At 42.3% G+C, this 14,752-nt stretch overlaps 1 protein-coding gene across 5 annotated transcripts in view; it reads right to left on the bottom strand.

The window, feature by feature from the left end:
- Window positions 1–320: 320 nt before the first annotated feature.
- Window positions 321–14,752, bottom strand: part of PNPLA8 (patatin like phospholipase domain containing 8) — a 365,367-nt gene continuing 350,935 nt past the window's right edge. For 4 of the 5 annotated variants that reach the window (XM_044087422.1, XM_044087420.1, XM_044087423.1 and 1 more), the window contains one exon: window positions 321–2,756. In XM_044087422.1, coding sequence (XP_043943357.1) covers window positions 2,482–2,756 — 275 coding nt within the window. In that variant the 3' untranslated portion in view covers window positions 321–2,481. The remainder of the gene's footprint in view (window positions 2,757–14,752) is intronic. The other variant, XM_044087424.1, reaches the window with a different exon arrangement.

Here is a 14,752-nt window from a genome sequence, read left to right as displayed (position 1 = left end):
ATAAGTGCCACTGTCAATTTTCAGGTGATCTCATAAGCTAGGAAATCTGCACCCCCCTCCGCAAATGTCTGAAATGGCCTTGACATTAAGCTTGCTCAAACATGAACAGCAGTATCCTAAGATTCAGAATTAAAACACATACTAATGTGTACATAGTAATCACTGCTTTAAGAACGAAGAAACAGGTGTGCATTACACTAACAGAAAAATAATACAGGCTGTAAGGAAGGTACTAAATTAGGCAGAACTACAGCATACAAAAAATGCAAACCATGCTTCGTGCACATAGGATACTGACTCATCTTCAAAACTGGGCAAGATTACACGGTACTTATCCATTTATTCAACTTTAACACTTAAGTGCTGAATATTCTACACCACTTTTATAATACAAGTGTAAAACTGCATACAGTTGTTCGTATAAGTGCTGGTTTACTGGAATACAATTCTTACAAGAGCAATTACCACATGTTACATATACATTAATAAATATTGATCAGTTTCATACTCTGGCTGGCTAATGTGCAAAGAATCTTAAACAACAAATAGTCCAATGTTTCATTTTAGAACATGGGTGTTTTTTTCAGTCACACTGCTGTATTTAGATGATTTTAATATTCCACAATTACTGTTTTATTAATTAGAACAAACACCACACTGACACTCTCACTTTCAATGGAGACAAGAAAAAACTTCAGCCAACACAATCATGTCATGAAAATCTACGGTCTTACCTAGGACCTAACAATATGAAGCAGTTGGACTTACAAAATATCTTTATGCTGGGATAATAAGCTGCTGAGTGTGTAAAGTGACATTTACATTAGTGTTTTGTCTTGCACATTTATTATTCCCAGTGGAAACAGACTGCCGCAAAGGTTCCAAGGGTCAGAATTATTTTTTTTTTAGTAGTACCACTTATATTCCACATGGGGGCTGCTTACAGCTTAATTAAAATGCTGGGGGGGCTGCTTACAGCTTAATTAAAATGCTGTGATTTTTATTCGGCATTTCCTGCTCAGAGAAAATTACTGAAAATACTACATAAATATTGCAAATGTTTGTGAACAACAATCCATCAAAGTAAGTGTTTCTGTATACTCAATAAAATTATATTATTTTACAAAGATTTCAGAAAACATTACTGTTAATGGCGTTTTAACACATCTGCCTGTCAACACATACTGTATTTTAAACCTGCAGATATTTCAGAATATGTACCTGACAAAACAATAGGGGTAATAAACTTGAAAAATGACAAATATTTTCAAAATCTTAAGAATTATTACCAGCCTACTACAAGCAGACTGGAATATTACTGCAAGCCTGAAATTTTACTGCTAACCACAAAACAAAAACAAGTGTTTTAAGTGCCATCTAAAACAAAACAAAACTAAAATAATCAAATCAATTTTTTACATTTAAATAAAGTATACACAAGTAAAAGGTTAAAGCCAACAGCACTGATTTTCTGACATAGCTGAAATCTAGGAATAGTGTATAAAACAATGGTGTACAACAGGCAAGCACATACCATTCAAACACCTCTTCATGAAATCAGCGGTGTGCAAGTCATGAGTATGACAGATGAATTTATAGTGCAATATTCCTTACGCAGACAGAAAAAAAGTGCGGCACTACAAATGTTCAGGTTTGCACTGCAAGTCTGAGGAAATAAGAGCTTTTCTTGGAATTCTGAATAAGTGTGAGCAGAAGGAATTTTACCTCACAGTTAGTATATGTAAGTTAACAGAGGTATCGGGGTACACCTCCTGCACAAAATGTTTTTAATATGTAACAGTGAATTTTATACTACAATGTTATTTTCACTGAAGTGTACTTAAAATATTGAGTCTCAAATATAAGAAGAATTAAGTCCCAAACTTTCAAAAGGGCAACCAAATATTACAGTTAATTCAGAAAAATTAGAAAGCCAAAGGATGACATAACAGACTTAATATGCATTCAGACATGAATTCTCCTAATTTAAAACAGACAGTTCTGCAGTAAAAGAAGCCAACAGCAGAGTGTAACAATTCACATTTTCGTTCTACATGGACAAAGTGTTATTTATCTGGTAATTCTGGGCAGCTGAGTAGGTTACACTGCAGAGTAAACAGGTTTATAAAGCTGTACCTCTGGGCATTCCTTTCAGTGACACGTCCTGAGACACAGAGCTACATTCGCTTCTGCATTAGAGACTGGGATATGAAACCCATCTTTAGTTACAACTGTGACTGTTTTTCTTTTAGAAAAAAAATACACAGGAAGTATATAATGGAGTCTATACTGAATGGATGATGTTGAATATTATACCCAAATTACATAAGTTATTGTATGCTGCAAATTAGAATTTTTAAAAATACTTATGGTTTTCCAAGTTATCTAATAATGATTTCCATAAAAATAACCACATACCAAATCTTCTTGGGCAAAAATACAAAGACATTTTAGAAAATCTACTCTGAATGCCTGTCAAAGTCACAATTTAGAAAAAAATGGAAGGCCATCATACATATCAGCTTTTAATTTTATCCAGTCGTTCAGTTTCTGTAGGGATGTCTTCTCCTTGGTCAGAATTTTTGCAGCTTTCTTAAGCTTGATTTCATTTCTGTCCAAGTAGCGTTTCCCTTCCATCAGCAACTGACCAAGCTTTTCTTTCCGGTTTTCATCCAGAGGTACATCTTCAGTCATGACAGGGTTAAAACGGAAGTATGTATCAGGAGGCAACAAAGCATCAAGCATGGTATGAACCTCTTTTGTACCCAAAAAGAAAAAAGAAATAATTAGTAATAATAAAACTAACAGATCAATATTTCAATGGAATGCCGAACTAAATTCATTAAACAAAAGTAATGGGGGGAAAAGGGGAGTTAGTCAAAGCATTTCAATAACAAGGCTGGACTAACACACACACACACACACACACACATTTATTTTCATATATATATATATATATATACATACATACACACATATATATATTTTATATATATATATACATATACATACATACACACACACACACACATATATATATATATATATATATATATATATATATGATCACCTACTATACACCGAACGTTCAATACACCGACAAAACAGAACCCACGCCCACTCCACTGACATTCCTAATCACCGACAGTGCAAAACACTGAACTACAAATCACCGACGTGACATTCCCTGACAAATATGTCAACAGATGCATATGTGCATTTTCAAGTCCCTTTTCAACATTAAACAAAATATGAAGTATAGTCTAACAAAAACAGCCAAATTTCCATCCTACATATTCAATATAACGCATAGTCCAAACAAAAAGTGCAACAGCCAGCTTTTCATCCTACATCTTTAATAAACAAGCTATACTCTGCACAAACTCTAGTGGAGAGTACTCAGCTCTATTGTCAATTACTTGCTGAAATTGATTATGCCTCTGTACAACCCTCTGCTTTTTAGGAGATGGAGGAACACCAGTTGACATTCTCACCCTTAATTCATCGATACGATCCTGTTCCCTAGTCAAAGCACGCATTATGACATCCAGGTCCGTAGCTCTACTACCTAGCAAACACTTCAATCTGCGGTGCCATGCTTCCACAGAGTTTTGTGTTCGTGGCAAAAACAAATCATTTAGTTCAGCTATGTTCCAAAACTTTACAGGAAAAAGTGAAGGAAATCTCATAGACGTGTTATTTCTAGTACGAAATGTCCTCAGTTTCCCATACACATAGTACTCGGAGAAGTATTTCACGAGCTCATGTCCTTCATTACGGATAGTAGTTTTCACTAATTCAAATGTGTCAATCACTTCCTCCTGTTGTAGAAATGTACAGTTGTGTACACTTACCATAAATGTAGATGTTCGAGTGTATTCACTGTTGCAGTCATTACACTTGGGTTATCCTGCTGGCAGGCTACTCTCAGTCGGCCTGAATTCCAAAGTCTAGGTCCGGCGTCGGTTGCTGTCGCCTCTTCCCTGACGTCAGTGCGCCAGGGGTATAAAAAATTTCACAATGTTGGTTACAACATCATGCACCTGAAAGATGTCAACAAGAAGGTTAAACTTCTTCTGGCTCCGCCAGGTCTGCTCTTCAAATTTTCCCTTAAGGAAGCTCTACTCTTAGTATAATCAGACTACTCACTATATTATAAGCCTAGCACTTGTTCTCAATACTTCTCTACTAAGTAAGCACTCTTGTACTAAGTAAAGCACTACATCTACTTACCACCCCTGTGAATATCCACTTCCCTTAAAGGTACAGCACTCCCTTATACTGTTCTAGCATGTCGAGTGGTAGATTACTGGCGTCCTCTCCAGTTCAGCTGGTCAATCTGGGCATCTTGAGACAATGCTACAATTGTCTCATGTACACAGACAACCCTCTCCTCCTCCCAACAAACACAAATACATGTGAGAGATGCAACTATATAGCCAAACTGGAGGCTGAACTCTCTCAACTCAGGGCTGGCATGACCAGACAGGAGGAGATGGTAACCACACACACAACAATCCCAGTCCCACATAGACCTACCACAACTGCAAACCAAACACATAAAAAACAAGACATACTCAGAGGCTCTAATAAAATACTTACCAAAACAGAGGCTCCCATAGCAGACATCCAAAAATCCACCACCTCAAAACAAAACACATGCAACACATACTTCAATAAATCAGTGTGTCAATCAATCACAGCCCTTAAGGCCAAACACCATGCCTGATACACTAGTAATAGGTGACTCTATAGTCAGACACACTGATGTCCCACTGAACAAGGAGAGGGTGACTGTGAGCTGTCTACCGGGAGCTAGGATCCGCCACATAACACACGCACTCACGTCACTCCAAAGCAAGTACAAATATGACTCTGTCATTGTCCATGCTGGTGTGAATGACCTGAGACGTACCTCCCTGGACTACATGAAGAGAGACATAGAGGAGCTCTCCGATTATGTAGCCCAGGCTGGTATGACCCTGACCCTGAGCAGCATCTTGCCCTCACCAAGAATGATACCACAATACAAAGACAAGATGATCAGCTTTAATAATTGGCTCAAGTACTGGTGTCATTCTAAGGGGATCCAATGTCTGTCTGCCTGGGATGACATGTTGGACAAGCCACGCTGCTTCGCAAGGGATGGCTTACACCTGTCACCACTGGGCTTCTGGATATTGGCTAAAGCTCTTGCCACCCCCATAGTGCCTTTTTTAGGCAAGGCTCAAAAGACAAACCCACCTCCTTAGAAAACAAAAATGGAAAAACTAAGGGTAATCCTCCCCAACGCCAGAAGTCTAAATCTCAAGATGCAGGCACTTGATGCACTCCTCAGCATGGAGAACATCGACGTCTGTGCAGTAACTGAAACCTGGTTCAAGGCTCTGGAGAGCACCCCAGCGCTACCAGGCTATACCTCGTATCATGCTTTTCGGCCCCAAAACCCGGGCCGAACCACAAAGGGAGGGGGAGTGTCCATATTCATCAAGGACACCCAGACCTCCAGGTTAGTAGCAACACATGAAGCATCAGAGACCATACAGGTGCAACTAACCATAGGCAAAACTGCTATACAACTGGTAGCATGTTACAGACCACCCTCCCAATCTCAAGAACCCCACTCAGCCTTCCTGAAGACATTGGAGGATATGAATGTATCACTAAATACCATCACACTGGGAGACTTCAACTACCCAAACATAGATTGAGTACATTATTCTAGCCCTAATACCCTAGCCCAAAGGTTCCTGGAATTCATAAATGCAAATGCACTGGAACAACTAGTCACCTCTCCCACTAGGGGAGATAATATACTAGACCTGATCATCACAAACATGGGGACAAAATGCTCCACACCGGAATTATACCCCTCACTAGTGAGATCTGACCACAAACTAATCACCCTGGATATACATATCCCACCTCCACCCCCAGCACAAAAGACCACAGTGAAAAACTTCTCAAAAGCAGACTTCACTCTTCTTAAGACTGAGATGGTATCCTTTAAGCCCACTGTGCCAGTGGATACCACATCCCACAATGCCGAATCCTTCACAAATGCGCTCTACGGACATCTCCAAGAATGTTGGATCATGCAATCCCAAATAAATCCAAGTCCCTCTCCACCAAAGGCAAGCGTCCTGTCTGGTGGACCTCAGCCATTAACAATTGTATAACAAAAGAAGGAAGCTACTGCACGTCAGAGCAAAATCCCATGAAGGGAAGACATCTCTGATCAACATTAGCAGAAAACTACGTTCTCCCATAAAAACATCCAAGGCCAACTTTGAGAGAAAAATCGCTAAGGACACTAAAGATAACCACAAAGCCTTCTTCAGCTATGTTAGAAACCTGGGGGGAAACCCTCAGATATGCTCAGAGTTGGTTCACAACAACAAAAAATACACTGAACCCACAGATATTGCCAACATTCTGGCTGACAGGTTCAGTGCAAATTTCTCCCCTCCCTCACCCCCAAAAGAAGAAATACTTATCCCAGCTGAATGTAATCTCCCTGTCATCTCAGATGTCCAAGTGAGAACCGCCCTAAACAAAGCTAAAAATACAGCATCAATGGGACCCGACGGTATCCTGGGTTGCGTGTTACGTGAACTCCAAGAGGAGCTAAACCCACACATAAAAATGCTAATTAACCTTAGCCTTACTTCGGGATATGTACCTGAACACTGGCGTACAGCAACAGTGGTCCCACTCCACAAAGGGGGTGCCTCTACAGACCCTGGAAACTACCGCCCCATAAGCTTAACCAGCCTGGTCTGCAAAACTATGGAAAAAATCATTATGGAACTCATAAACAGAGACATAGGGGACCTACAGACACTTGACCCCACCCAGTTCGGCTTTGTAAAGGGCAGATCCTGCCTTTTGAACCTGGTTGACTTTTTCGAAACAGTCACTAGAGCCATTGATGAGGGCAAAGCAGTCCATACAGCCTACCTGGACTTGGCTAAGGCCTTCGACACAATACCCCACTCAGGCATCATAGATAAGCTCAACAGCTTAAACGTAAACCCTTATGTCACTAGATGGGTTGCAAACTGGCTAAAGGACAGAACTCATAAAGTTAAAATCGCTGGAGCAATGTCAGACTCAAAGCCAGCCACAAGTGGTGTCCCACAAGATCTGTCCTGGGACTCCTCCTGTTCGGCATTTATTTCTCAGATGTTAAAGCAAACATGGGAGGGCTGTGGCTGACAAAGTTCGCAGATGACTGCAAACTAGGCGCCATAGTTGATACACCAGCGGACACATACATCCTACAAAAAGGCCTCACAGAAACAGACAACTGGTGCCGGAGTCACGGCCTTAAACTAAATGCCAAAAAATGTATAGTCATCCCCTTTGGGAAAAACAAAGTACCCACAAATTATCACATAGACAGCAACCCACTGAGTACAGAAAAAGTAATCAGAGACCTAGGGATCCAAGTCGACAGCGACCTCTCATTTGACACCCACGTTGCCAAAGTGGTTAGAAAAACATTCTACCTTGCACACCTCATCATGAAGGGATTCACATCCAGATCCAAGGATGTCATTGTACCCCTATACTCCTCCCTCATCAGACCCATGATTGAGTACAATGCCCCATTTGGTATGTACCTCACCCGGCATTTGCAACAGCTGGAGAGACCACAAAAGTACCTCACCAAGAGGATCAAGGGTCTCCAACATACATCTTATTCTGCCAGACTAATGAAACTTCAGCTCTATTCAGTAGCATACTGCCTGCTCAGAAGTGATCTCTGCCTGACGTACAAGGCCATGTCCAATCAGGATCTGATGGACATGCTCCACCTCAAAAAATCCAAATCCATCAGGACCACGAGAGCTAAAGACTTAAACCTCGGCACAAGTATGAATAGGACATGCTGGAGGGATAGATTCATAACCCAGAGGCTTCCCATGCTTTGGAACAAGATCCCAGTTCGTATTAGGCAGAGCCCCTCACTGACTCTCTTCAAGAGAAATCTTGATGAGTGGATGGGAGATCGTAAGTTTACCCCAGGGGTCACATCTGTGTCACTGCTAGACAGGGGCACAGTAAACTAATTCTATTATATAAGGGGACCTTCATTGTGTCACTACTAGACAGAGGCACAGTATTCTAAATTTATTCTGTACATTTTTTGTACCATTTCATGGGGTGGCAAAAGCCACATCACTAATGGCTAGGCTTACAAATGCCCCAGGGCAGATAGTCTAGTACTATACTATGAAACTATAAACTAAGAAGTAGTACAGTTGTGTACACTTACCATAAATGTAGATGCTCGAGTGTATTCACTGTTGCAGTCATCACATTTGGGTTATCTACTTGCAGTAGCTCTCAGTCGGCCTGATTAACAAAGTCTTGGGTCCTGCATCTGTTGCTGTCTCATCTTCCATGACGTCAGGAGGGGTATAAAGCATGCAGCCAATGCCATTTTATCAGTTTTTCTTGCCCCAGATGTCAGGTGCCCCCAAAGGGGTAGGCTAAAAATATGTTAATAAAACATGGATGCACCAAAATATATTTTACCTTCATCTACAAACAAATACACCACATGGGTTGTAGAGGTTAGAGAAGAGCAAATAAACTGCAGCAAAGATATGGGGGATGGTGGGAGGGTAACCTGGACTGCAACAGTGAATACACTCGAACATCTACATTTATGGTAAGTGTACACAACTGTACTATGTTCTTCGTGTTTCACTGTTGCAGTCATTACACTTGGGTTGAATCCCAAAGCTATGGTTGGGAGGCTGGAGCTAAATAGCATTAGGAGCGGCTATAAGGCCCTGCAGAACTGCAGTGGCGAAGCCTGCCCTGGATTTAGAGTAGAGTGGTAAATGATAGTGCTTTGTAAAGGTGTGCACTGAACTCCAGGTAGCAGTCTCTAAAATGTCTTTGGTTGGTACTCCCCTGAAGAAGGCTGCTGAAGTGGCTGCTGCTCTGGTTGAATGAGGCCTAATGCCCTTAGGCACTGGCTTGCCATGTTGTGAATAGCAGAAACGAATGCAGTGGCCTATCCACTTTGAAATAGTCTGCTTTGAGGTAGCCTTTCCTTGTGGTCCTGCAGCATATGCCACTAGTAATTGCTCTGTCTTTCTGAAATCTTTGGTTCTGTCCAAGTAGAATCGAAGCTGTCTGTGTATGTCCAAAAAATGCAGAATTCTCTCCCCCTTGTTCTGTGGATTTGGATGAAAGGTTGGCAGATGAATAGTTTGATTAAGGGCTACACTGGACACTACCTTAGGCATAAATGTCGGGGTTTTCCTCAGAGAAACCCTGTTTGGATAAAAAAATGATAAAAGGTTCCACAGCCATGAGTGCCTGTAGCTCAGAAACTCGTCTTGCAGAAGTTATTGCTAGGAGCAGAGCTGTTTTCCAAGATAAGAACCTTATATCAGCTGTAGCGGCTGGCATAAAAGGAGGCAGGGTGAGTTTTTCCAAGACACAGTTGAGGTCCCATGCAGGTATTGGTGATCTCCTTGGGGGCCTTAAGTTTTTGGCTCCTCTGAGGTACTGCCTTAACAAAGGATGAGAAAAGATTGGTGGCTCTGTGTTGTAATGAGCCAAAATGGCAGAGGCATGAATTTTAATTGATGAAGAGGATAGGCCTTTGTCCAGCATCTCAGTTAAGTATTGCAAAATCTGAGGAATATTTGGTACAGTTGTGTCAATCCTTTGTGCCTGGTTCCAAGCACAGAATCTCTTCCATTTTCCAGCATAAGCTTTTCTAGTACTAGGCCTTCTGGCCTCCAAAATGACATCCATCACAGCTTTAGTGAGAGGTGCATTTTGTATGACTACATTATCCGTCATGCTGCCAGATTTAAGGTCTTCAGTTGGCTGTGCAGGATCTGATTGTTTTGTAGGGACATTAGATGAGGTATTTGAGGTAAGGTCCAAGGTGGGCATTGAGAAAAGTTCCTTAGGACTGGATACCAGTACTGGTAGGGCCAGTCTGGGGAAATCAGTATCATCTTTGGCTTCTCTTGTCTGACCTTTAGGAGTACCTTGGGGAGGAGAGGCAGTGGAGGAAAAGCATATACTGCTAAGTTTTCCAGCTGAAAGATAGGGCGTCCACTTTCCATGCTTGTCTGTAATAAGTCCTTGTGCAGAATCTTTTTAGTTGGTAGTTGTGATGAGAGGCAAATAGATCTATATCCAGGCATCCCCATTTCCTTGTTATCATACTGAAGACTTGTGGATCCAGTTTCCACTCGTGGGGATCCATGAGGTTTCTGCTTAGTTCGTCTGCCAGAGTATTTATCTTTCCTGGCAGGAATTGTGCCTGCAGATGTACTTGGTAAGTCAATGCTGTGTCCCACAAAGTCATGGCTAGTCTGCAAAGGGGGTAAGAATGAGTGCCACCCTGCTTGATTATGTACCACATGACCGTGGAGTTGTCTGTCTTTATCAGCAGTTGTCCCGGATGAAGTAGGTCCTTCAAGGCTGTCAGGGCATTCTGAACAGCTAGCATCTCTTTTTGATTGATATGCAGATGCATTTGGTTTGCGGACCATGTGCCTTGAATACATCTTCCTGCCATGTGGGCCCCCCAGGCATAATCTGATGCATCCGTTGTTAATGTTTGCCTGGCTGGGGGTAAAGTGAATGGCTGTCCCATGTTCTGGTGACAAGCCTTCACCCACCATCGAAACTCCTGTTGCAGGCAGGGGATGAGAGTAATCCTTGTTTCCAGGCTGTGGCAATGTTGAGTCCAAACACTTTTTAAGTACCATTGAAGTTTCCTCATATGCAGTCTTGCATATGGAATTAGTAGGATGCAGGATGCCATGATGCCCAAAGCCTGCAGAATTTTTCTTGCAGATAACTGGGCCTTTGTTGCCAACATTGTGAAATAGGTAGTCAGTTGCCTTTGTTTGTCTGGCGTGAGATAAGCCATCTGGGCAGTTGTATTTAAGCTTGCACCCAGGAATATTATCTCTTGAGAGGGTACTAGTTGTGACTTCTTTTCGTTGACTGTGTACCCTAGGCCTGTTAGAAATCTCTTTACAAATGCCAGATGCTGTAATAGAATGTCCTTGTTCTCTGCTTGAATGAGCCAGTCGTCCAAGTAAGGATATATTTGTATTCCTCTGTCTGCAGAATGCAAATTACTGGTGCCAGGCACTTTGTGAAGACCCCGGGCGCAGTAGATAAGCCAAAGGGCAGTGCAGAGAATTGGTAGTGCATTGAGCCAGCTTTGAATCGGAGGTATCTTCTGCATGTTTGTCTGATTGGGACATGCAGGTATGCCTCTCTTAGGTCTAAAGTCACAAGCCAAGCCTTCTTGCCCAGCATGGGCAGAAGCTGCTGTAGAGTCAACATTTTGAATTTTGGTATATCTAGATATGTGTTTAAAATAGATAGGGCCAGTATTGGTCTCCAGGTCTTGTCCTTTCTTGGTACCAAGAACAGTCTTGAATAAAATCCTTGTCCCTGCTCTTGCTCTGGTACTTGTGGAATGGCCGTCATGTCCATGAGGGATGAGACTTGTTTATGTGCCTCTGCCCATTGATGTTTTGGCAGGTCTGGCCAACCGTTTGTCCTTGGCAGGATATGGAAGTGAAACTTGTAGCCTTGTGACACTATGTCTAGGACCCATTTCTCCTGGGTTATTATGTGCCAATTTTGAGAAAAAAAGTGCTAGTTTTCCCCCTAAAGGTGCTGCCAGACGATAAGTGCTTGGAGCAGGCAAGGGGAAGTCATTGGGACTGTTTCCTGAATGGCTGTGATTTTGTCTTCTCCACTTTTGGAGGTAGAAGCACCCCATTGTCTAGACCTGTTAGGAACCTTGGGGCTGGGATCTGCCTCTAGGGCATCTGTATCTGTCCCTTTGTGGTCTGTCTGACACTGGAAAGGACCAATTCTTTGTAGACCAGTGTCTGCTAAATCTTGGAGGCTGTACCTGTAAGAAATCCTTGACCGTTTGCATGGATTTAGCTTTGTCCTCCATTTTCTTTAACACCTCTTCTGCTTTAACACCAAACAAGGTATCATGCTGTAATGGAGCATCTAATAATTTTGCTTTGACATGATCAGGCAGATTTTGTTCCTTTAACCAAGCATGCCTCCTGATGACAAAACCCGTAACAGCGGCCCTGCAGGAGGCCTCCAAAGAATCAAAACCACATTGCAAAGTATGTTTTCCAACTTGTTCAGCTGCATGCAATAAATCCTGCATTTCTTTGTTTTCTGCATATTCAGAGTTTATCAACATTTTCTGTTTAAGCAGTGACATAATACATTGCTGATATTTGAGCATATGAAACTGACAATTTAAAGCCCTTATAGCCAAGGTAGCAGAAGTGTAAATCTTTTTTTCCCCATCTGTCCAATGCCCTAGAATCCCTGTCAGAGGGTGTAGGGTTTTTTGCAGTGGAAGCCTTGACCCCTTTGGGACCCTGAGAGATAGTTTCTGGGTCAGCAGTAGGGTTTTTGAAAAGGAATTTATGAGAGTCAGGAACCCTGTAGTACCTGTCTGGCTTAACAGGAGCTGGAGGTAAGGAGTCAGGGGGTCAGACTGGACTCTGAAAATACATCATCTATAATGTCTAACACAGGAGGAATAGCTAGGGACCTGTGTTGTGGTAGTAAAAGGAAGTCTCTGAGCCTTTTCTTAGATTCTGAAAAATCTTAGCTCTCCCAGTGGAAATGCTCCCTCATGGTATGCAAGGTTTCCCCAAAAGAGATCCTCAGGAGGAGTGGCTGAAGGGATAGATTCTTCAGCATCAGAATCTTCATAGGGAGGAAGAGAAGAGGAATCAGATGAAATGGAAACCTGATCTGAAGATTCATATTCTGTCTCTTGCCTAGGCCTTTTATCAGGTGGGGGATGGGAACCCCTGATCAAAGTAATTAAGTCTCCGGCCATTTTGAGCATCTGTTTTTTGGGCATGGAGGCCTGTCAATAAGGCTGTTGTACTTGTTTCTTTGTCTTTAAAGGTGCTTTAGCCTTTGCCTTTGAAGCTGAAGTTGTTTTAATGTATAATTGAGTAGGTCTGAAAACACCCTCAGAAGCCGATGCCTGCTCAGCGGCTCCGGACCCATCTGAGAGAATAGTCTCCGAAGGTCCAATACCTTGAGCTTCCAGTGGCCTAGTCGTCTCCACGTGGGAGTCGGTAGCGGCCTGCGGGTCTAAAGTAGCGGGCATCAGGGGCTGCGAAGGCGTCTCATTGAGAACTGGCGAACCGGCGACTGGCTTAGAAGAAGCCTTATCGGTTTTGGACCTCGGATACCTGCCCTTTCCTTTTTCTTTGCATTTCTTGTGAATTCCGGTAGTCGGATGGCTATCCGACAACATCGTATAATTAAATCTTCTGCCAAAAAAGTGTAATGCAAAATTGTACCGACGCTTAATCTTGCGTTGGTTAAATCTAGCACAAAACCGGCAACTAGCAACGTCGTGGTCAGGGCCTAGGCAAGGAATACAGTAAGACTGAAAGTCCTTATGAGGTATTTGCTTCCCACAAGAAATACAATTACTAACTTTTTCTGACATTGGTCTGGAGCAAGAAAAAAGTTTCACCAACGGGTTACTTAGCTTTTAATGAAGACTTCGGATCTGAAATTCGAACATGAAAATCTCAGGAGTCTGCCGACCGGCACTTGTGAACTGCTTCTGCTTCGGGCACCGCACGGCAAGAAAGACTGAAGAAAATGGCGTCAGCTGCATCTTTTATACCCCTGGCGCCCTGACATTAGGGAAGAGGCGACAGCAACCGACGCCAGACCTAGACTTTGGAATTCAGGCCGACTGAGGGTAGCCTGCCAGCAGGATAACCCACGTGTAATGTCTGCAATAATGAAACACGAAGAACATCGCTAGCACAACTAGTGATTTAATTGACAATTGAAACGTCACATTACTGTTATATGTAGAGGCAAGGCCCAAAGCTTGTACTTTTCTCCAAATATTCTGTCCAAAGTGAAATAAACACCCTTTGGACTGCACATCGGAGAATTTTAAGCTCACGCTCCTTAAAGCTGCTATCTTGAAATCACACAGAATGTATTTAACTTGACATTCAAAGCTATTTTCCGACAATAGCCCAAACAGAGTGTGCCAAAGGTAATTATAACATTTTAATGATTTCTTGCTCATGAGAGCATAGAACAGGGGTACAACTTTACTATAACATCCAGTCTTTAAAAGACCATGTATGCTATAAAGCTGCCTGCATGTCACACCTTTTTGAAAGAAAGTGCCGTCCATCATACAAATGGTGGCTCAGTTGAGATCATACAGGTTACTAACAGTGCTAAATGCAAACACTATAGAGCCAGTTGTGTTATCAGCCATGCGCTTACTAATGAAGCACCCTTCTTTCAGACTGTACACATTACTATCAACGTTCATTAATGTGACTTCACATCTACCTGGTGTTAAAGTACATTTTCTGCGAACCCTACCTATACTCTGTAAAAGGGCCTTCCTTTTTGGTATATTATGGATGGCAGACATGGATGTGGATGCTAATGCATCTTCCACAATAGAGCACGGCATACCTCTGCTGTATTGGGCACGTACCTTTACCTCATTTGTGAGTGTATATTGTTCAGTCTCACTCGGATCAGCACTGTGATCATGTGGAACAGTTTTCAGTAATTCTTCCCCATCTGTGCTCTTCAAGGTTATGGCTCTACCCCCTGCAATGTGTACTTGGCTTTTCCTTACATCCCCAATAAAGCCTGCTCCGTCTTGTATGCTCTAGACGGTATAGGTACCCTTCAGTTT

This window comes from Protopterus annectens, chromosome 11.part0, assembly GCF_019279795.1.
Source record: "Protopterus annectens isolate FY-2018-M chromosome 11.part0, PAN1.0, whole genome shotgun sequence".
Taxonomy (NCBI): domain Eukaryota; kingdom Metazoa; phylum Chordata; order Ceratodontiformes; family Protopteridae; genus Protopterus; species Protopterus annectens.
Note: the sequence above shows the minus strand (reverse complement) of the source record. Positions and strands in the feature narration are given on the sequence as shown.